At 44.1% G+C, this 22202-nt stretch overlaps 1 protein-coding gene across 1 annotated transcript; it reads left to right on the forward strand.

Moving 5' to 3' along the window:
• Positions 1–2651: 2651 nt before the first annotated feature.
• On the forward strand, positions 2652–9210 carry LOC144613179 (uncharacterized). The gene is made up of 3 exons (XM_078434588.1): positions 2652–2757; positions 5366–5436; positions 6726–9210. Exons 1-3 carry the CDS (start codon positions 2668–2670, stop codon positions 7036–7038), a joined length of 474 nt encoding a protein of 157 aa, XP_078290714.1. The 5' UTR covers positions 2652–2667; the 3' UTR covers positions 7039–9210.
• Positions 9211–22202: the final 12992 nt, after the last annotated feature.

The following is a 22202-nucleotide window of genomic DNA, read 5'->3' on the forward strand; positions in this document are numbered from 1 at the left end:
CTATTTGTCTATTCTTTCACCAATACCACACTGTCTTGATTAATGTAGCTTTGTAACCTCTTGAAATCAGTAGTGTCAATCTTCCAACTTTATTCTTTAATATTGTTGGGGGACACCTTAGTGGCTCAGTCAGTTAAGCGCCTGACTTTGGCTCAGGTCATGATCTCAGAGTTCGTGGGTTTGAGCCCCATGTCAGGCTCTGTGTTGACAGCTCAGGGCCTGGAGCCTGCTTCAGATTCTGTGTCTTTCTCTCTGCTCCTTCTCGGCTCTCTCTCTCTTGCTCAAAAATAAATAAAATGTTTAAAAAAATTAAAAAAAATTTTTTTTGGTTATTCTGGATCTTTTACCTTTTTGTATAATCTTTAGAATCAGTTTGTTGTTATTCACAAAGTAACTTGCTAGGATTTTGATTGGGATTGTGATGGATATATAGATGAAATTGAGAAGAAGTGATATCTTAACAATATAAGTCTTCTTATCCATGAATATGGACTATCTTTCTGCTTATTTAGAACTTCTTTGATTTCTTTCCTCAAAATGTACAGAACACTTCACCCAACAACAGCAGAATATACATTCATCTTAAGTACAAATAGAACGTTCTTCAGAATAGATCATATGTTAGTTCACAGATCAAATACCAATAGATGTTAAAAGACTGACATCATACAGAGTATCTTTTCTCATCACAAGGGAATGAAACTGAAAATCACTAACAGAAGAAGAAAGTGGAAAACTCTCAAAGGTTGAGGAAGAAACCACACTGGGAAATTAGGAAATATTATGAGACAAATGAAAATACAATACACCAAAAATTATGGGATACAGCACAACAATGCTAAGGGAGAAAATGATAGCTATAAATACATATATTAACAAAGAAGAAAGACTCAAATCAATCACCTAACTATACACCTTAAACAATTAGAAAAAGAGGAGCAAATTAAGCCCAAAGATAACAGAAGGAAGGAAATAATAAAGATAAGAGAGGAGATAAATAAAATGAGAATAGAAAAACCATGGGGCGGGGGGTGGAGAGAAAGAAATGGAGAAAATTAACAAATCCAAAATTTGGTCCTTTAAAAAGGTCAACAAAATTTGTGGGCATAGAGTTGTTCATAACATTCCTCTGTTATCCTTTTAATGTCTGTGGGGTCAGTAGCAATGGCCTCTTTTTCCTTTCTATTAGTAATTTGTGTCCTCTCTCTCTTTTTCTTGGAAAGGAGCCAGTAGCTTGGCTAGGTTTATTGATTTTACTGATCTTTTCAAAGAACCAGCTTTTGGTTTTCTTGATTTTCTCTATTAATTTCCTGTCTTCAATTTCACTGATTTCTGCTCCAATTTTTTTTTCTGCTTCAATTTTTAAAAATTTATTTTCTTCCATTTACTTTGGATTTAATTTGCACTTCTTTTCTAGTTTATTAAGGTGGGACTTAGATGATAGATTTTAGATCTTTCTTCCTTTCTAATATATGCATTCAGTGCTATAAATGTCCCTCTAAGCACTGCTTTTGCTGCATCCCACAGATGTTAGTAAGTTGTATTTTAATTTTCATTGAGTTCAAAAAATTTGTTAAATTTCTTTTAAGACTTCTTTGACCCGTGTGTTGTTTAACCTTCTACTATTTAGGGATTTTCCAGCTATCTTTCTGTTATTAGTTTCCAGTTTAATTCCATTGTGTTCTGAGAGCATGCTTTGTTTGATTTCTATTCTTTCAAATTTGTTAACATGTGTTTTATGCCCAAGAATATGGTCTATCTTGGTGACTGTTCCACATGAGCTTGAGAAAAATGTTATTCTTGCCCTGGTTGAAGTAGTCTATAAATGTCAATAGACCCCATTGATTGATGGTGCTGTTCAGTTCCTTCAACTATAGGCTTATTGCTTTTCTGCCTGCTGGATCTGTCCATTTCTGATAGAGGGGTGATGGAGTCTCCAACTTTAACAGTGGATTGGTTTATTTCTCCTTGCATCTCTACCAAATCTTGGCTCAGCTCTTTTGATGCTCTATTGTTAGGTTCAACCACAGTAAAGGTTGTTATGTCTTCGTGGTGAATTGACCCCCTTTTCATTATGCAATGCCTCTCTTTATCCCTGGTAATTTTCCTTGCACTGTCTCGGTCCCGGAAGCCCTGCACTTGGCCACTGCAGAGTCTGGCCTCGGAAGGCTCTTCATCCCTTTTCAAAGGAATGGATTGTCCCTCTTTGTCTGAGGTTGTTTTAGATGACCTGCTGTCATCGACAGAGGAACAGCCAGGAACCAGTCATGAAATGTCAAGTATCAGTGTCAGAATTCCAGGCCTTAATCGCGTCCACATCCACTCCCAGAGGGGTCTTTCCCCTTGGCTTACACTCTCCACGTTCTGCAACCACAGCTTGCAGTTCGGCCCAGAGTCTTTTTACCTTCAGTGGGCAACTTGCAAATGAATTTTACGTTGTGCAAAGTGTCTCCTGGCGCTTCAACGCCTTCTGCAACTCCGCCAAACTCCGCGGCCCCGAGTTCCCAGTCCGAGAGCTGAAGCTGCCGCCAAGAGGACATCTCCATCTGGGCGTGAGGCGGGCGGGCGGGCAGGAAGGCGGCGGGACCGGGCCTCGCGCCCCCTAGCGGCGGTTAAGGATATTGATACGTTATGAAACCGCCATTGAGAAAGCCAGTCACCCTGTGGATGTCCACCAGAAACCATTCAATTATCGCAGAAGGACTGGATCTTATTTTGGGTACCTACCTGGCAATCTGTTTAACATTGGAGAAAGAGGTTGAATTTTTAATATACTCTTTACCAAAAAAAGTGAGAATAACTAATTTCTAGCAATGAGGCTGCAAGTCCAGATTTGTGGGTGGGATTTTGACGTGATTTACTGAGACACTGAGGTTTTAAGGTGCTGGGACGTGGGCTTAGACTTTGGAGCCAGACAGATGGGTTTGAATTCTGGTCAGACATTTATTATTTGTGCTACCTTAATGCCAATTTCTTTATCTTTAAAGGATGGCTCAATTATGTCTATGCAAAGGGCAGATCGATCTTGGTGAATAATAGTGGACTATTATCAAATTAATCAGATGGCCACCCCAATTTAGCTGCTGTTTCAGATGTCTTTTCACTGTTGAAGCAAACTGGCACATTATTTGGTACCTAGTAATATCTAAGTTGGAAATAATTTACCTCCTGAATGTTTGCTTATATATACAAATAATACATGTCATTGTAAATAATTCAAAACATATAAATATAATCAGAAAGAAGAAAGTAAAGGTAGCCTGAAAACTACATCCTAAATTACTCACCAGTATTCAGGGAGCCTAGTGGACAAGAGGGCCAGGGGGTCTCACTGTCTGGTGTGCAGATGCTCACTTGTTGCTGTTTTCAGCTCAGCTTGCTGACTGCATGGAAAGCCTTGGGCCCTGAAGTCCAGAGTTTCATTTGTTTGATGAACATCTCCAGAGAGTAAACCTCCAATCTTCTGCCAGTGGGGAGTGAATATAGGCCTCTAACCACTCCGTATTCATACTTCCAGGGACTCCCCTGATTTTTTACCCACCTGTTCTCTCCCACCACCTCCACCCTACCCCCATCCCATCCAGGGTCCCTGGTGCCTCCAGTTCCGAGCTTGAGACGGGCCGGCCGCTGCTGTCTTGGGCTTTGGTTTCCTCATGTTTGCTAAAAAGTCACTACTCCTACCTCTTGCTTCCAAAATGTTATTGCTGTTGTCTCCTTGCCACTTCTATTTACCCTTGTGGTTTGACCTTTTAATCTAAGTTATAGGCGGGAGTAGAGGTAAATGTTCATGTCCATTTTCTGATGATTAGAGGGAAGTGTTTCAAAATTCGTATGTTTTACTTCATTATTTAAGTGTAATCCAGTGCCCTAGATCCCTTAGAGCAGAGTAACCATTTTACTGTGTGTGTGTATTGAGGATAAGAAGGCATCAGTGCTAACTTGGATGCTTAGTGGAAACTTAATTTTATACTATTACTTAATGACAGTTTTAATCTCCCTTACTCCTTTCCCCTCATATTTTATACATAGTTAAGTTTTGAAATCTATCCTTTCACATATTGACATAAAATCTATGTCAAAGTTTTTTTCTTTCCAGGAACAAATAGAACCTGCTTTGCCTCGAATGTAAAATTTTTTCAACATACAGTAAGACCTCTTTGTTAAACATGTTTTTGTCCTACTTACATTAAGAAAAACTAAACCTTAGGGCTCAGTCAGTTAAGTGTCAGACTAACCAGCTCTTGGTTTTGGCTCATATCATGATCTCATGGTTCGTGAGTTCAAGCCCCACATCAGGCTCCATATTGGTGGCACAGGGCCTGGTTGGGATTCCCTCTCTCTCCTTTTCTCTGCCCCTCCCCTGCTTGCTCTTTGATCTCTCTCAAAATAAAAAAAGAAAAACTAAACCTTAAAAGCTAAGAAAAAAATTGTAAAGAAAATAAAATTTATCAAAGCTCTCACAGATGGAGAGTTATAAAAATAAATCTATAATCATTTCCATTTTTATTCCCCATTTCCTTCTGATAGAATGTAAAAGTGCTTATGTCCATTTATGTCTGTAGTCCAAACAAATAGAACCAACCAATGTTAAGTGCCAATTTAATTCAAATATAGTTGTTTGTTTATTCCAGATTCTCTTAGGTACAAATAATAGAAATGTCCCTCAAACTAACTGGTACTAAAAAGTAATTTCTGGGGAGCCTGGGTGGCTCAGTTGGTTGAGCTTCCAATTTTGGCTCAGGTCATGATCTCACCACGGCTTGTGAGTTCAAGCCCCGCATCAGGATCTGTGCTGACAGCTCAGAGCCTGGAGCCTCTTCAGATTCTGTGTCTTTCTCTCTCTCTCTCTCTCTCTCTCTCTCTCTCTCTATCTCTCTCAGCCCCACCCCTACTCACACTCTGTCTCTCAAAAATAAATAAACATTAAAAAAAAATTTTTTTTAAAAAAGGTAATTTGCTGGAATACCTGGGAATTCCAAGGGTTTACTCAGCTCTAGTAAGAGCTGGGTCAAGGGGGATGTCAAATGATATTGTCAGGATTTGAGTGTTTATTCTATCACAAATATTGTTTTATAAAATGTTTATATGCTGTTGACAATATTAAAACAAATATCTAAATAAGTGTTTTCATTTAAGGTGGTTCCCTCAGGAGAGTAATTTTTCTCTTGAATTTTCCTTCTGGTAGTGTGCATTAGAGCCACAGAAGGAAATCAGTCTGGTAATCTCCTAATCATAGGACATTTGCTGGGCCCCATCCGATACACTTTTTCTTATGGATAATTGTGTGTATATTGTTTTAAGGCTGCTTAGCATCCGCTGGCCCTTGTATGTCATTATTGAAAATGACAGATGCTTCCTTCCCTAGGTTCCCTTGCAGCTACAGCATGGTCACGTGACTTGCATTGACTTGGAAGCAGGAGCTAGGGACTCAAAGAGGTAGGGACCGGGAGCCTCCACTTGGACTGGGTTCCTAGGGCAGTCGTGGCCGCGGGCCCGGGGTGGGATGCAGGGTACAGTGCTGGAGGGGTGGATGGTGCAAGCTGTAGAGTCTTTGCCTCACTGGTGGTGGTAGGGATGTCCACACCTGATGAGTTGTGCCATGCGGTAGTGGGCATTGATCCGGTGTTTCGTAGAACCTGACTCTCCATGCACACGGGCGATTTGGTGATCTGCTCAGTATCATGGTCATAAACCCCTTTTCTGCCGAAATCAATCTGAGTTGGTTTCTGTTGCTTACAGCTGAGACCATGAACCGACGGGCCTCCTCCTCCTCTGTGATGTGTCTCCTTTAGCTCCATACTTCACAGTTTGCATCTTAGATGACTTCTTTTGGCCTCTGCTACTTGGCCCTTCTGATACTAGCTGGAAGAGGGGGTCTGGGAGAAGAGATAGGAGAGGATGGAAGGCCATACTGGGCCTGGGAGGCAGAGAGCCCTGCAGGAGGCCCCTGGGAAATCAAGCCCCGAGGGCTAATTCAGCAGGTACAAGCTGCCAGTCACAGGGCCATGTTCCTCTTCACCTTTGCTTCCACGACCCTGGTCCAATCCACCATCTCCACTCACCTGGATCATGGCAATATTTCCTGGTACTTCCCCACTTCTGCCCTGGTCCCCTAAACACTTTAGCAGACACAGGGATCCCACTGAAACATCAGTCAGCTTATGTCAATTCTCTGTGAAAACTCTAGTGTCTCCCGATTCCTCTCAGATTAAGTCTTACAGAGTCCCTTCCCCCACCCAAATATTCTTTTACTTTCTGTTCGATCCTCAGGAGAAACTAAGTACTGGAGGGATGCTGGGTGGGGTGGGGCTCTGGCTGGGGTGCCCCAGGAGCCAGGCCATGCCCTCCTGGACCTGTTGGAGCATCGGGGAAGTTCCACAGCGCAGGAGTAGGCAGGGCGGGGAAGGGGAGCCCTAGATCTGAGCCTTATTTCTCAAGGACAGAAACAGCCGAGAAATAACTTGAGGGATGCAGCAGCCACCAGCCGGCGGCCATAACCATCCATTCCGACACCAGGAGGGAGGCTAGCAGACCGGGGCCTCGGTGGCCGCTGGCCTACGGCCTCCAGCGCGCACAGTGGAGCCTTGCCTTTGCACCGGGAGGCCCCCCACTGTCCCGGCTGCTGGAGTCGGTGCCACACGCAGGGAGGGTGGCGACGGGGCCGCCCAGCTGGGCTCCCGCAGCCTCGTGAGCTCTCACTGGCGCCGTTTCTGTCCCCCCCGCAGGGTCGGCTGCCCTCCGCACAAGGCGGCGGAGACGACGCGGCAGAGGAGCAGTGCCCCCAGGGTGCGGTGTGGCCGTCCCCTCCCGTCCCGGCGGCCGCCTCCCGAAGCGGCTCGGGAGCCCCGCGGAGCTGTCACTTCAGTCACCTCCATCCTGCACCTGCAGCGCTGGGAGCCCCGCGCGGTCGCCGGCGGGTCTTTCCCTCGGTGTCACCAGCTCCGCGGCCGCGCCGGGAGCGAGGTGTCTTCCCTCTGTCTTTGCTTTCAGGTTCTTTTAGGTTCCAACCGGCCACCCTTGGACAAAGGTTCCTCCTAGAGATTTGAACTGAAACTTCCCGAAGACGCCCCCAGTAGCCCCCTGCGGGCAGCGGCCCTCGAGGGGAGAGGCCAGGGTCTCAGGGCAGAGGCTCTGGGTCTAGCACCTGCCGGGCTGCCCAGCATGGGGCCTTCCCTATGGACACCGGGTCTCCACCATCCCTGCGACAGTGTGGGTAGAGGGGAGGCCACCGGGACCTGCTGGGGGGCCGTGCTGGACGGTGGTTCCTCGCGGGGGACTCGGCAAGGGCGCAGCCCAGAGGCCTGCCTGGGCCTTGGGTTCCTGCAGGGGCCCTGAGGGACGGTGGCGGTGGCAGAAGCGGAAAGCCTCCGCCCGGGACCCCGGCTGGCTTAGGTTGTCTTGGCCATCCTGCGTGGAGGCCTGGCCCAGGCCACTCTCTCCCAAAGTGAGGAATTCCTGCCCTGATTCCTGCTGGTGGAGAGGTTGGTGACAGGGCAGGGGGGACAGGGTGGTCTTCCCCTCAGGCGGGTTGGCAGAGACCCCTGTGCGTCCCTCGGAGGTAGGGACAGGAGCCGCTGTTGGTTAGATCAGCTGAAGGCTCAGGCTTCAGGGCTGGAGGTCGCCCTCGGGTCTCTCACCCCCCGGGAGCAGGTAGGTGGCCATCGCCTCATTGCACTTCTGGCCTGTGAGTCCCGGGTCTCTCCTTCTGGGTGTAACCCACGGGCACCCTGAATTCAGCCAGCCCAGGTCCTTGTAGTCACAGAGGGGCTCCACCTGGGCCTTCAGGCCCTCAGATTCATGACCCACAGTAACCCACGGAGTCTTCCTAGTATCCCCCACCTGCCCCTCTTACCGGGTGGCAAAGAGCAACTTCTCCAGCAGATTTCCACCTTCCACGGGCTAGAATGGAAGGTGCTCTGTTCTGCTCAGCACCGGCTGGCATAGCTCCTTGGAGCTCTGTCCCTCAAGAGGCAGGAATGTGTTGGCCCGTGTGTGTTGAAGGACTCCCTGGACGAGCAGGGGGCGGCACACGGGGGGCTGCCACAGAAGGCATCCAGCTTGTTGGAAAAGGTGAGCTTGTTGCTGAAGCCGGAGTTGGCAGTCGCGATACTCATACCTGCATCTAAGGGCAGGTTTTCTGCCTTTAAGTCTCTATGGACAGCGCCTGTCATACTTAGTGACAGGCACGGACCCCTGGAGACAGTCTGCGCAGAGGACGCTATGTGATGGAATCTGCCTTCAGCCTCTTCTCTCTCCGACTGCCGTGGGCCACCGGGTGCTCGAACACCTCTCCTCCACCAGTGCCCCTCCTCACGAGGCCGGCAGTTTCCGCAGCCCTGGTCACTTTAAGTGTTTCGCCGTGTGGAGGTGATCTGCCCTTCACAAGTCCTGCTTTGTGGGGTAGTCTCTGGAGGCTGGCGGAGTTCTGTGGGGTCTCAGCAGTGATCTTCACGGCCATCGTTTTCCCAGTCAGGACGTGCTGGGCCAGCCTCACCACAGCCCCGTTACCCTGGCCAATGGCTTGAGGACACTGTTGTCTGAGTCTCTCCTCAGCAGAGGTGACTGAGAGGCCCCACAGCATGTTGGGCTTAATGCTGCACTTGGAGTCAAGGTGTCCTAAGGTCGGCTCACATTTGGGAAAAGCTGGTGACAAGGTTGGTCCAGATCACCTCAAAAGAAAACCAGTTCGAAGTTCTCCTGAGGAACTGATCTTGGTAATGGAGTCAAAATACAATGACAGGCAAAAATAAAGAAAAGAAAATATCAACAAACTAAAAAAAAAAATTGAGTAAAAAGAATTTAAAAATGATAACAGTAAAAAGAAAAGAAAAAAAAAAAGAATGGGGCAGGGGGGAGGAGCCCCCAACAACCAAAATAGACCAAAATGCCAAGGAGAAAAGAAGCTAACTTTGGTCGAAGTCCTTGACGTCACTGAAAAAACAGCTTCCTGAGCTGGTAGCAATAACCTAGGCCCAACTAGGGATTTATTTGGTTATTGGAATTCCAAAAACAATAGCTCCGTATGAGATCATAGGAAGAAACAGACCTGTCAACAAGATTGGGTGGGGATCATCCATGGTGACCTCACTTTTTGGTCCCAAGTGAGACCTTTGACTCTTAAAATTATTGAGGACCCCAAAGAGCTTTGTTTATATGGGTTATGGCTATTGATATTTATCTTACTAGAAATTAAAACCTGTGGGATGTTCAGTGCCTTTTTATTTCTAGATTGAAAAGCTACTAATTTTGGCTTTTAAAGAGCTTACAATGTCTACATTTAAAATATTCAATCCCTTTTTCTTTAAATGATTTCAAAATGGTACCACAACTTAACGGGTGTCATGATCCTGTATAAAAATGTTCTGTTGGATAAGATACAATAAGGTATCTGTAATGCTGAGGGGAAGATAGCTGTCATCATGTATTTCTTTTATAGTTTTCCCATTTCTTGGGAGTAGATTCTCACCCAGGAGCTGGAAAACTCACCATGTCAGTTTCAGCGTCTTTAACCTTAGAGTTTGCAGCTGTGAGCTGAGAAAGCACATCTTCTACTCTTTCTTTTCCAGGCAACAATACCCATACTCTGTATTGCTTTTATTCAGCATGGGATGGGGGATAGGGGCATATGCATGGTGAACATGTCATTGCTTACCTTTGAGAAGGGAACTAAGATACTTGATTTTTTAAAAAAATGTTTTATTGAAGCATAATATACAGAAAAGTGCATACATACATCATCAGTGTGACACTTGGTAGCTGTTCACAAATTGAACACATGTACTTAACTAGCGTCCAGATCAGGAAACAGGACATTATCAGCTCTTCCCCAATCTTCCATCCTCCTTTCCAACGACTTTCACAGTGGTAACCAACAATCTGTCCTCTACCAGCACAGATTAGTTTTGTTTTTGAACTTTACATAAATGGAGTCACAGGATTTTTTGTGTCTGCTTCCTTTGCTCACTATTTTTGTGAGATTCATCTGTATGGATTACTTTGTTATTTTAAATGTTGTATAGTATACTACCCATTGTTTTTGCTGTTACTGAGCCTTTGGGTAGTTCTCAGTTTTGGGACGTTAAGAATAGTGCTGTTCTGAACATTCTTGTTCCAGTCTTTGGTGAACATTTACATGGTTTTCTGTTGGATATATACCTAGAAATGGAATTGATTGCTTAAAAGGTATACATGTTTTGAGTTTTAGTAGACACTGTGCCAACTTATTCAACCACCAGCAATATATGAGAGTTCTTACCTCTCTAATAACTAGTATTGTTTGTCTTCTAATTTTAACCTTTCTATGGGTGTGTGATAGCGTAGCATTGTGGTTTTAGTTTGCATTTCCCCATGATTAAGGAAGTAGAAAACCTTTCATATGCTTATTGACCATTTCCTTTTCTGCAAAGTGCTTGTTCAAGGCTTCTGCCCATTTTTCTATTGGGTTGCCTGCATTTTTCTTATTGGTTTATAAGTATTCTTATATAGTTTAGGCATAGATTCTTTGTTGGATATGGCCTTGTAAGTAGTTTCCTTCCTCCCCATTCATCCCTGTTACTCTCTGATGCCATCTCCTGCTATTTTACCCATTGATCATCCTTTTCCAGCCATTGGCTTCTCACTCCTTGGGAACTTGCTCTGCCCCAGGCACACTCCCACCTCAGCTTTACACTAGTTCCCATCTCTGCCTGGAATATTCTTTCCCAGAGATTCACATAGGTCTCTTCCCCATCTTCTTCAAGTCTTTGCTCCACTGTCCCTTTCTTGTTGAAGCCTTCCCTGATCTACCTATTAGGTCTCACAATACTCTTCATACATCTATCTGCCACCCTTATCCATCACTTAAAAAAAAAAAACAAAAAAACTTTGTACCAACAAAATTTTCAAACATATATAAAATTAGAATAGTATAAAGACCTTTCCTCATGTATCTATTATCCAGATCAACAATTAGCATCATTTTGCAATCTTACTTCATCCATAACTATTTCAGTCTATATCTTTAACAGATGAGTACTTTTTTGAGGGAACACAATCATCACACCATTATCAAATCTAACAGAATTAATAGTATCATATAATGTTAAGCTACATTCAAATTTCCCAGTTGTCTCAGAAAGGTTATAATTGATATGTTTGAATAAAGGTCCACTCAGTCAGTTAAGCGGCTGACTTCGGCTCAGGTCATGATCTCGTGGTCCGTGAGTTCGAGCCCTGCGTCAGGCTCTGTGCTGACAGCTCAGAGCCTGGAGCCTGTTTCAGATTCTGTGTCTCCCTCTCTCTGACCCTCCCCCATTCATGTTCTCTCTCTGTCTCAAAAATAAATAAACGTTAAAAAAATTTTTTGAATAAAGGTTCAAAGTACACACATGGCTTTAAATTGCTTCCATGGCAATATCACCATCCAAAATGCTATATATTTTACATATTTTTTGCTTATTGCCTATCTCTCCCAAATGAACACCAACTCCAAGTGAGGAAGATTCGGATTTTGTTCTTTGCTAATTCTTCAGCACCTAGTGGTCTTGAATAAATGTTTGTAGAATGAATGAACACAGTTGGCAACATGGACCTAACAGCCTAAAGAGTATGCGTGTTAATCTGTTGCTTTCCAGCTCTAAAACTTTGGACAACTTCGTGAGCTTCAATTTTCTTATCTGTAAAATGGGCCTAATGCTGACTCTGCAGAACTATTATGGCAATTAGACAAAGTATGTGTACAGTGCCTGGCATCCAGTATACTCTGTTATGTTCATTGTAACTGCCGTTTTAAGGCATAAGCAGATGAAAGGTGTGTATAAGGAATTTAAGGAATTAGGCCTTGCCCAAAGAGGTCTGGCTTTTGTCCCTGGTTCCTGGGAGGTAACCTTTAAACCCTTAGAATTTCCCAAGTGTCTGTTATTCATGGTAGGCCCCTTAGCTCATCCCTGATAGTTTATGCTAAGGTGACTCATGGTAGGCTGCTTAGGCCATATTATATGAACCTGACCTCCAGGGAGTGGAGACTGAGCTCGAATCTCATGGGCAATTAGTCACTCATATAAGGCCCCAATAAAAACTCTAGACACTGAAGCTTGGGTGAGCTTCTCTGGTTGAACACAATATCAATGTTAACACCAGGAGGGTAATGCATTCTGAGGACGATGGAAGCTTCACATTCAGAACCCTGTCAGACTCTATGTGTCTCTTCTTTTGGATAATTTTGATCTGTATCCTTCCCCTGAAATTAACTACGAGTATAATAGCTTTCAATGAGTTCTGTGATTTCTTCTAGCAAATTGTTCAACCTGAGGGTGTTTTTGGAAACCTGAACTTGTAGTTGGTGTCAAGGCAAGCAGGACACCTAGGTTCTAGTCCAGGCCCACTAACTGGCTGTGTGAACTAGGACAAACCATTTGGCCCCAATGGCCTCAATTTGCTCAAATGTTAAATGAGGAGGATAAACCAAATGATCTCTTGGTTCCTTGTTAAATGAGGTTCTTTTCTTCTCAGTGAGTATATGTCTCTGTCTCTCACATGCAAACACACACACACACACACACACACACACACACACACACCCCTGTGTGCAGAAGCTAGTCATTGTTGGGTGAAGGCAATAAAAGTCCCTCTTCCTGGAGCAGTTGAGTTGAGCTGACCTGATGAATTAATGAATTGACTCTTTCCTGTTCCTGGAGAGAGTCAGCTGTGTTTGCTTCCTGGGTTGACAAATGTATGCAGATGCTGGGACCACAGGGCCATTGTGACTAATGAAGTGCACTCTGCTTTCTTCACATGCCTCCTGAGACCCTGCACAGAGATTTGCATCACACCAACCCTCCTGACCCCACCTCCTCATCTATCTCATCTTTTCCCTCCTAGTCTCCCGCTCATCTTCCACATCTCACTTAATGCCTTGAGGGAAGAGGGGCACCTAGGGTTTCCCTGGGAACCCCAGCTACTCCAGAGCCAGGATTTAAGTCTTGCATATTATAACACCTGCTACCAATCCTTGAGTACTTGCTATTAGCCAGGCAGAGCCTTTTCATAATTCACGCATTTCATCTTCTTAGCCCTGAGGGAGAGAGATTATTATCCTCATTTTACAGATGAGGAACCTGAGGCCAAAGTGGTTCAACAAGTAGCCCAAACACACTCAAAGAAGTAAATGTGAATTCAAATCTGGTGGATCCCAAAGTCTTATTCATTCTGTTGTTCTTTGGGCCTCTTTGACAGTGGGGTGGCAGACTTGAAATTGGAGCTGGTATGGTATGGGAGGTTGATTCCCGTCCCAATTTTTTCACCTCTCTGTATCCACATCTTTGGTAGTATCCTTCCATAATGGCCTCACAAGTTGCTTCAGCCAACAGATGGTGGCAGAAATGCCAGGTATAAGCCTAGGTCTCCAGAGCCCTTACATACTTATGTTCTCTCTTTCTTGGGTCTCTCTTACCACCTACCAGAGAATAATGGAGCACATGAGGGGCAGCCCAGTCGTCTCAGGCTTGTGGGCCATCTAAACCAGCCTGCAGACCTGCCTAAACGCATGAGAAAACTCAACCACAATCAGCAGATCTCACAGCTGATAACAGTTGCAGAAATGATCCCAGTCAAGACCATAAGTACCACCCAATGACCTGTAGACTTACTTGTGGGCAATCATAAATTCTTATTGTTTAAAGCCATTGGGTTTGGGGTGATTGGTTATGTTGCAATAACTAACTGAAATATGAAGAAAGCCTAGTTACAAAATTCAATTTTTTTAGAGCAGATAGAACTTCTAAAGTCCTTAGTTCCTCTGATTTCTTCTCTGGGCCCTTAACATTCCCCTTCCGTGTGTTTCTTTATACCATGTCTCCTCCAACTCAAAGGTAACCCAGCCCCCGGCTGGCCATTGAGATGAATGTTCCAGTCTTTCTGTACCCTACTTGTTAGCCTGCATGTCCTTCCTGCTCCACAGTAGGTCACCCTCCTCTCAGAAGCCCATGGTATTTCCTTCTTTTTAAGGCTGAATAATAGTCCGCTGTATGTATATGCCACATTTTCTTTATTCATCTACCGATGGGCTCCATAACTTGGCTATTGTGAACAGTGCTGCAGTGAATGTGGGAGCACAGATACCTCTCTGAGATTTCACACACAGATGAACCTGTGGACATTATGCTACCTGAAATAAGCCAGGCACAGGACAAATCCTGAATGATTCCACTTACATGAGGTACCTGAAACAGTCAAAATGATGGAAACAGAGAGTACAATGGTGGTTACCAGAGGCTGAGGGGAGGGGAGAATGAGAAGTTGTCATTCAACTGGTATAAAATTTCACTTATGCTGGGGCACCTGGGTGGCTCAGTCGGTTAAGCGTCCAAGTTCAGCTCAGGTCACGATCTGGCTGTCCGTGAGTTCAAGCCCCGCGTCTGGCTCTGGGCTGATGGCTGAGAGCCTGGAGCCTGCTTCCGATTCTGTGTCTCCCTCTCTCTCTGCCCCTCCCCCGTTCATGCTCTGTCTCTCTCTGTCTCAAAAATAAATAAACGTTAAAAAAAAATTTTAAATTTCACTTATGCAAGATGAATTAGTTCTAGAGATATGCCATACAGCATAGTGCCTGTAGTCACCAATACTGTGTTATCGACTTAAAAACGTGTTAAGAGGGGCGCCTGGGTGGCTCAGTCGGTTGGGTGTCTGACTTAGGCTTGGGTCATGATCTCGCAGTTCATGAGTTCTAGCCCTGCGTCCAGCTCTGTGCTGATAGGTCAGAGCCTGGAGCCTGCTTCGAATTCTCTCTCTCTCAAACATTAAAAAAGTTTTTTAATTAAAAAAAAAATGTGCTAAGAAGGTAGATCTCTTGTCCTCGCCACAAAAACAAAACAGAATAATACAAAAGGACATGAAGTGATTGTGTGTCTTATTACTTTGATTATGGTGATGGTTTTGTGGTTGTGTGCCTCTGCCCAAACTCATCAAACTGTATACATTAAATATGTGCAGTTTTTTATATGCCAAATGTACCTCAAGGGAGCTATTTAAAAAAAAGAGAGAGAGATTGGGGCGCCTGGTGGCTCAGTCGGTTAAGCGTCTGACTTCTGCTCAGGTCATGATCTCACAGTTTGTGGGTTGGAGGCCCGCATCAGGCTCTGTGCTGACAGCTTGGAGCTTGGAGCCTGCTTCAGATTCTGTGTCTCCCTCGCTCTCTGCCCCTTCCTGGCTTGCACTCTCTCTCTCTCAAAAATAAATAAACATTAAAAAAAAAAAAAAAAAAAAAGGAAGCAACAGCCCAAGAAACAGGTGAAGCCAGTTCTGTCAGCACGACCCTATGCTGTGGGCTTTCAATAAATTGGCCTGTTGGTTCATAGGAAACTGGTGAAGCTGTTTCTCTTCCTCTCATCTTTAGCGTTGGGGAGGCAAGGGTGGCTGCTGGAGAGGATACCAGAGTTCGAGGAGCAGAAGCCTTGGAAGCAAGGGAAGCACCGTCTCCTTCTCGGACTTCAAGCCTGGGCTTCGGTTCCACATCCTGCCTCTGGAGGCCCTGCTGGAAGTAAGTGCTGCTCTCAGGGCCCTGAAAGTAGCTGGTGGCCTAGGCCTCTGGATCAAATCCCACTTCCTCCCTGTACTTGTAATCCCTCCCATTCTTTCTGGGTCAAGGAACCCCCATTGCCTCAGATGTACCCTGACCACAGGTTCCAGAACTGCCAAACTGTCTTCTTCAGAGACCTTTAAGCTGAAGCAGAAAGTGACATCACATTTCAGTAGGAGCCCTCTGGTTGTTGGTCTGCAAGGGAGGGAGGGCAAAGCAGGGAGGAGACCACTTAGGAGGTGGAAGATAATGGCGCCTTAGATTTGCCTTGGGCCAGAAAGGGGCCAGCAGTGCAGGGAGGTGTGGCTGGATGGTGGATATGTTTTGGGAGTAGAGCCAGCAGGATTTGCTGATGGATTAGCCCTGGGGAGTAACAGAAGGCTTCAAGATCTGGGGACTGAGCTGACTGGAAAGGCGGAGGTTAACAGAGGTGGAGGAACGGGAAGAGCAGGTTGGGAAGGGTTGGTGGGGAGATAAGGAGCTCCCACAGTTGGCCTGGGAATCCAGAAATCAAAGCCCTGATACCAGTTCTACCAGGCACGTGTCACAGCGCTTACTAATCACTTCTATGGACTAGGCCCTCTTATCGGCACTGGAAACACAACCTTCTGTTCTTGTTGCTGCGGCCCCAGAGGGCAGATTCAGTCCTTGCTTTTCAGATGAGAGGAAGTGGGCTCAAAGAGGTTAAGTGATCTGCTGCCTGGGGGGCACATAGCAGAAGAGCCAGGGCTCACACCCAGTGCTTCTGACTCCAAAGCCCCTGCTCCTGAGCAGGTGCAAAACCGCCTCCTGATTCCTACGTTCCTGTGACTTGCTGGATCTAATTAAGGGGTCAGTGGGGTAGATCGCCATGTCCTGACTCTGTAAATGTGCCTGATGTGGACCTACGCCTCCCCGTCTGAATGAGGACGTTTAGTGCTGACACTTAGTGCTCCGGCTTTGGGAAATAGCTGTGGTGAAAAGCAGGACAAGGAAAATGCCAAGATGACCCACATTCTCAGCTTGAGAATATTGTGATGTATTATGAATGGGTCCTTCTGAAGTCTGGTTTGAACACCTAGTTAAATAATTCATTCTCTGATATGAGGCATTTTGAATGATAGGCTCTAATGGAATAACATTATTTCTTATGAATTGGAACATTCCATTAAATAGGATATTATATTCTTTTCTGCCGTCTCTAGCTTTCTCCTTGGGTGGGGGGGAAAAAAACAATGCTAGGTTTCTCTGGAAAGCAGACGTTCCCAAGCCCCTCACAGGGGTTTTTTGGTCATTAATTAGCCAATCTTACTGGGAACAGGAGGGGAACAGAATCTTGTTGCAGTATTTTCACTCCTACATTGAGACCCGACCGTCGGTAGGGAACATGTGTTCAAGATTCTGGTCTCTGGGCTGGGAGAGACCTCTGTGTGAATGCTGGATCAATGGCTTACTAGCTAGGGAACCTGTTACAGGGACCTTGAGAAAACAGTTCCCTTGTGAGTTATTTAAAAGTGCATTGTTTACTTTCCAAATCTTTGTGGAATGCCTACATTTTCTGCTGCTTTTGCTTTATAACTCCATTCCATTGTGGCCGACAAACCTACTTCCTGTGATTTCAATTCTTCCGTATTTACTGCGACCTGCCTTTTTTATCCTGTTGCTGTTATCCTGCAGGATGCTCTCATTGTGCTTGAGAAGAGTGTATATTCGGCTGTCACTGGGGATTCTGTAATTGTCCGATCAGGTTGGAATGTGTTGTATGCGTATCCTCACTGATGTCCTTTCCGGTTGTTCTATCTCTCATTTCAATTGTCAGCTTTTGTTTCCCCGCATGCTGTGAGTCTTTATTATTAGCTGTGTATACAATTATAATCATTTTATCTTCTTGATGTAGTGACCCTTTTATTATGATGACACGTCCCTCTCTGTTTCTGTATTATTTCTTAAAGTTCATTTTGTTTGGTATTAATATCGCCATTCCAGCTCTCTTTTGGATGCTGTTTGCCTGGTGTATCTTTTCCCATCCTTTTTACTTTCAAAATATTTTTAAATTTATTTTTTTATTTTGAGAGAGAGAGAGACAGAGAGAGAGAGAGAGAGCACACACACGTGTGAGCAGGGGAGAGACAAAGAGAGAGGGAGAGATAGAATCCCAAGCAGGGTCTGCATCAGTGCAGAACCTGACAGGAAGCTTGATCTCACAAACTGTGAGGTCATGACCTGAGCCAAAATTGACCTGATGCTTAACTGACTGAGCCACCCAGGCACCCCTCAAATTATTTATGTCTTTAAGACAACAGTGTGTTTCTTCTATGGAGCATGTGGTTGCTTTTGCTTTTTTTTTTTAATGTTTATTTATTTTTCAGAGAGAGAGAGCGCGTGTGAGTGGCATGGGGTGGGGGGGCAGCAGCAGCAGAGAGAGGGAGACACAGAACCTGAAGCAGGCTCCAGGCTCTGAGCTGTCAGCTCAGAGTCCGATGTGGGGCTCGAATCCATGGACCCTGAGATCATGACCTGGGCCAAAGTTGGATACTTAACCAACTGAGCCACCCAGCCTCCCTTAAAACATATTTCTTTGGATTATTTTCTCAGTGGTTGCTCTAGGACAGTGGTTCCCAACTAGGGGTGGTTTTCTCTTCCAACCTGGACATCTGGAAATATCTAGAGACTTTTTTTTTTTTTGCCACAGCTGGGGGATAGGGGTATGCCCCTAGCAGGAAGAGGTAAGGAATGCTGCTAAATATCCTGCAATGCAAAGGACAGCCTATCACCACAAAGAATTATCTGGGCCAAAATGTCAATAATGCCAACAGTTACAATACATATCTTAATGTATCACATCTGCTTACAATTAATACTGACTTAATTCTGGTAAAATATAGAAATTATATTCCTGTAAAGCTTCATTTCCTCCCCCTCCTTTGTGTTACTATTGTCATTTAAAAAAAATTTTTTTAACATTTATTTTTGAGAGACAGAGAGAGGCAGGGGAGGGGCAGAGAGAGAGGGAGACACAGAATTCGAAGCAGGCTCCAGGCTCCAAGATGTCAGCACAGAGCCTGAAGCGGGGCCCAAATTCACAAACCACGAGATCATGACCTGAGCCGAAGTCGGGCGCTCAACTGATTGAGCCATTGTTATTGTCATTTTTAATACATCTATATATGTTATGAATCCAACAATACAGTATTTTTGTTTTTATTTTATTTATGCATTTTCAAAAATATTTATTTTTGAGAGAGAGTGTGAGAAGGAGAGAGACAGAGAGAGAGCATGGGGGAGGGACAGAGAAGGAAGGAGGACAGAGGACGACATGAAGCAGGCTCTGTGCTGACAGCTCAGAGCCTGATATTGGGCTCCAACTCATGAACCGTGAGATCATGACCTTGAGCCAAAGTTGGATACTTAATCAACTGAGCCCCTAGGCACCCCTATTTATGTATTTTTAACACAGCTTGTATTTCTTGAATAATTTTGAGGTATAACTTAGGTCCCACAAAGTTTACATGCTTAAAGTGTATAAGTCAATGGTTTTATTACATAATTATATTCTATAAGAAATTAAGAGGAGAACAGAAAAGGATTTATATTGATATACTCTTTTAAATTTGTCCATATATTTAACATTTAGGGAGCTCTTCATTTCTTCCTGTGGATTCTACTTACTTACCCTGTGTGAATTCCTGTAAGCCTGAAGGTTTTCTTTAGTATTTCTTTCTACTAGCAACCAATTCTCTCAGATTTTGTCTTTCTTTTGTCTTCATTCTTACAGACTAATTTTGCTGAATCCCTAATTATTTGTTGACTTCTTTTTTGTACTTTATGCCATTTCACTGCCTTTTGGCCTTGGTTCTGATGATGTCAGTCATTAATTATATTCTGGTTCCTCTGTACATAATGAGTCTTTTTTTCTCTTGTTGCTTTCAATATTTTCTCTTTGTTTTGGCTTTGAGCAATTTGCCTATGATGTTTCTAGCTATGGATTTTTTTGTGTTTATTTTGGGGTTTATTGAGATTTTCGTAAAATTTGGAACGTTTTTGGCCATTATTTCTTCAAGTATTTAAAAAAAATTTTTTTTTAACGTTTATTTTTGAGAGAGAGACAGAGACAGAGCACAAGTAAGGGAGGGGCAGAGAGAGAAGGAGACACAGAATCTGAAGCAGGCTCCAAGCTCCAGGCTCTGAGCTGTCAGCACAGAACTCAACGTGGGGCTCAAACCCACGACCGTGAGATCATGACCTGAGCCAAAGTCAGACGCTTAACCGACTGAGCCACCAAGAAGCCCCTCTTCAAGTAGTTTTTATGTATCTCTCTCCTCTCTCCCTGGGACTCTCATCACATATAAGCTGGTTTGTTTGATGTTTGCACAGGACTTTGAGGCTCCATTCATATTTCTTCATTCTTCCCTGCCTCCCCCCATCTTTGTTCATCAGATTGGATAGTTTTTATTGATCTATTTTTGTTCAGTGATTCTTCCTCCTGCCCTCTCAAATCTGCTATTGAACCTATCTGGTGAACCAAAAGTTTCATTTTGGCTATTTTACTTCTCAACTCTAAAATTTCCATTTGTGGGCACCCGGGTCGCTCAGTCAGTTGAGCTTCTGACTTTGACTCAGGTCATGATCTCACAGTCTGTGAGTTCAAGCAAGCCCTGCATCAGACTCTGTGCTGACAGCTCAGAGTCTGGAGCCTGCTTTAGATTCTGTGTCTCCCTCTCTCTGACCCTCCGCCATTCATGCTCTGTCTCTCCCTGTCTCAAAAATAAATAAACATTAAAAAAAAGTAAAATAAAATAAAATAAAATTTCCATTTGTTGGGACACCTGGGTGGCTCAGTCGGTTCAGTGTCTGACTGCAGCTCAGGTCATGATTTTGCAGTTTGTGAGTTCGAGCTCCATGTCAGGATGTGTGCTGACAGCTTAATGCCTGGAGCCTGCTACAGATTTGGTGACTCCCTCTCTCTCTGCCCCTCCCTGGCTCATGCTCTGTCTCTGTCTCTCTCTTTTGTTTTGTTTTGTTTTTTTTCAATATATGAAGTTTATTGTCAAATTGGTTTCCATACAACACCCAGTGCTCATCCCAAAAGGTGGCCTCCTCAATACCCATCACCCACCCTCCCCTCCCTCCCACCCCCCATCAACCCTCTGTTCTCAGTTTTTAAGAGTCTCTTATACTTTGGCTCTCTCCCACTCTAACCTCCTTTTTTTTTTTTTTCCTTCCCCTCCTGCATGGGTTTCTGTTAAGTTTCTCAGGATCCACATAAGAGTGAGAACATATGGTATCTGTCTTTCTCTGTATGGCTTATTTCACTTAGCATCACACTCTCCAGTTCCATCCACGTTGCTACAAAGGGCCATATTTCGTTCTTTCTCATTGCCATGTAGTACTCCGTTGTGTATATAAACCACAATTTCTTTATCCATTCATCCGTTGATAGACATTTAGGCTCTTTCCATAATTTGGCTATTGTTGAGAGTGCTGTTATAAACATTGGGGTACAAGTGCCCCTATGCATCAGTACTCCTGTATCCCTTAGGTAAATTCCTAGCAGTGCTATTGCTGGGTCATAGGGTAGGTGTATTTTTAATTTTTTGAGGAACCTCCACACTGTTTTCCAGAGCGGCTGCACCAATTTGCATTCCCACCAACAGTGCAAGAGGGTTCCTGTTTCTCCACATCCTCTCCAGCATCTATAGTCTCCTGATTTGTTCATTTTGGCCACTCTGACTGGTGTGAGGTGATATCTGAGTGTGGTTTTGATGTGTATTTCCCTGATGAGGAGCGACGTTGAGCATCTTTTCATGTGCCTGTTGGCCATCCGGATGTCTTCTTTAGAGAAGTGTCTATTCATGTTTTCTGCCCATTTCTTCACTGGGTTATTTGTTTTTTCGGGTGTGGAATTTGGTGAGCTCTTTATAGATTTTGGATACAAGCCCTTTGTCCGATATGTCATTTGCAAATATCTTTTCCCATTCCGTTGGTTGCCTTTTAGTTTTGTTGGTTGTTTCCTTTGCTGTGCAGAAGCTTTTTATCTTCATAAGGTCCCAGTAGTTCATTTTTGCTTTCAATTCCCTTGCCTTTGGGGATGTGTCAAGTAAGAAATTGCTACGGCTGAGGTCAGAGAGGTCTTTTCCTGCTTTCTCCTCTAGGGTTTTGATGGTTTCCTGTCTCACATTCAGGTCCTTTATCCATTGTGAGTTTATTTTTGTGAATGGTGTGGGAAAGTGGTCTAGTTTCAATCTTCTGCATGTTGCTGTCCAGTTCTCCCAGCACCATTTGTTAAAGAGACTGTCTTTTTTCCATTGGATGTTCTTTCCTGCTTTGTCAAAGATGAGTTGGCCATACGTTTGTGGGTCTAGTTCTGGGGTTTCTATTCTATTCCATTGGTCTATGTGTCTGTTTTTGTGCCACTCTGTCTCTCAAAAGATAAATAAATGTTAAAAAAATTTTTTTTAATTTCCATTAGTTTTGTTTTAATCTAGTTGATATTTTTGATTGATATTCATTATTCACTGAATTATTGTCATTATATTTTCTTTTAATTCTTTAAATGGTTTCCTTTAATACTTTGAGTATATTCAAAATTGTTGCTTTGAACTCTTTATCTGCTAATATCAACATTTGGGCTTATTGAGAGTCAGTTTCTTTTTTTAATATTTATTTTTGAGAG

The sequence above is a fragment of the Panthera onca genome, chromosome D2 (genome assembly GCF_046562875.1).
Source record: "Panthera onca isolate mPanOnc1 chromosome D2, mPanOnc1 haplotype 2, whole genome shotgun sequence".
Lineage (NCBI taxonomy): Eukaryota > Metazoa > Chordata > Mammalia > Carnivora > Felidae > Panthera > Panthera onca.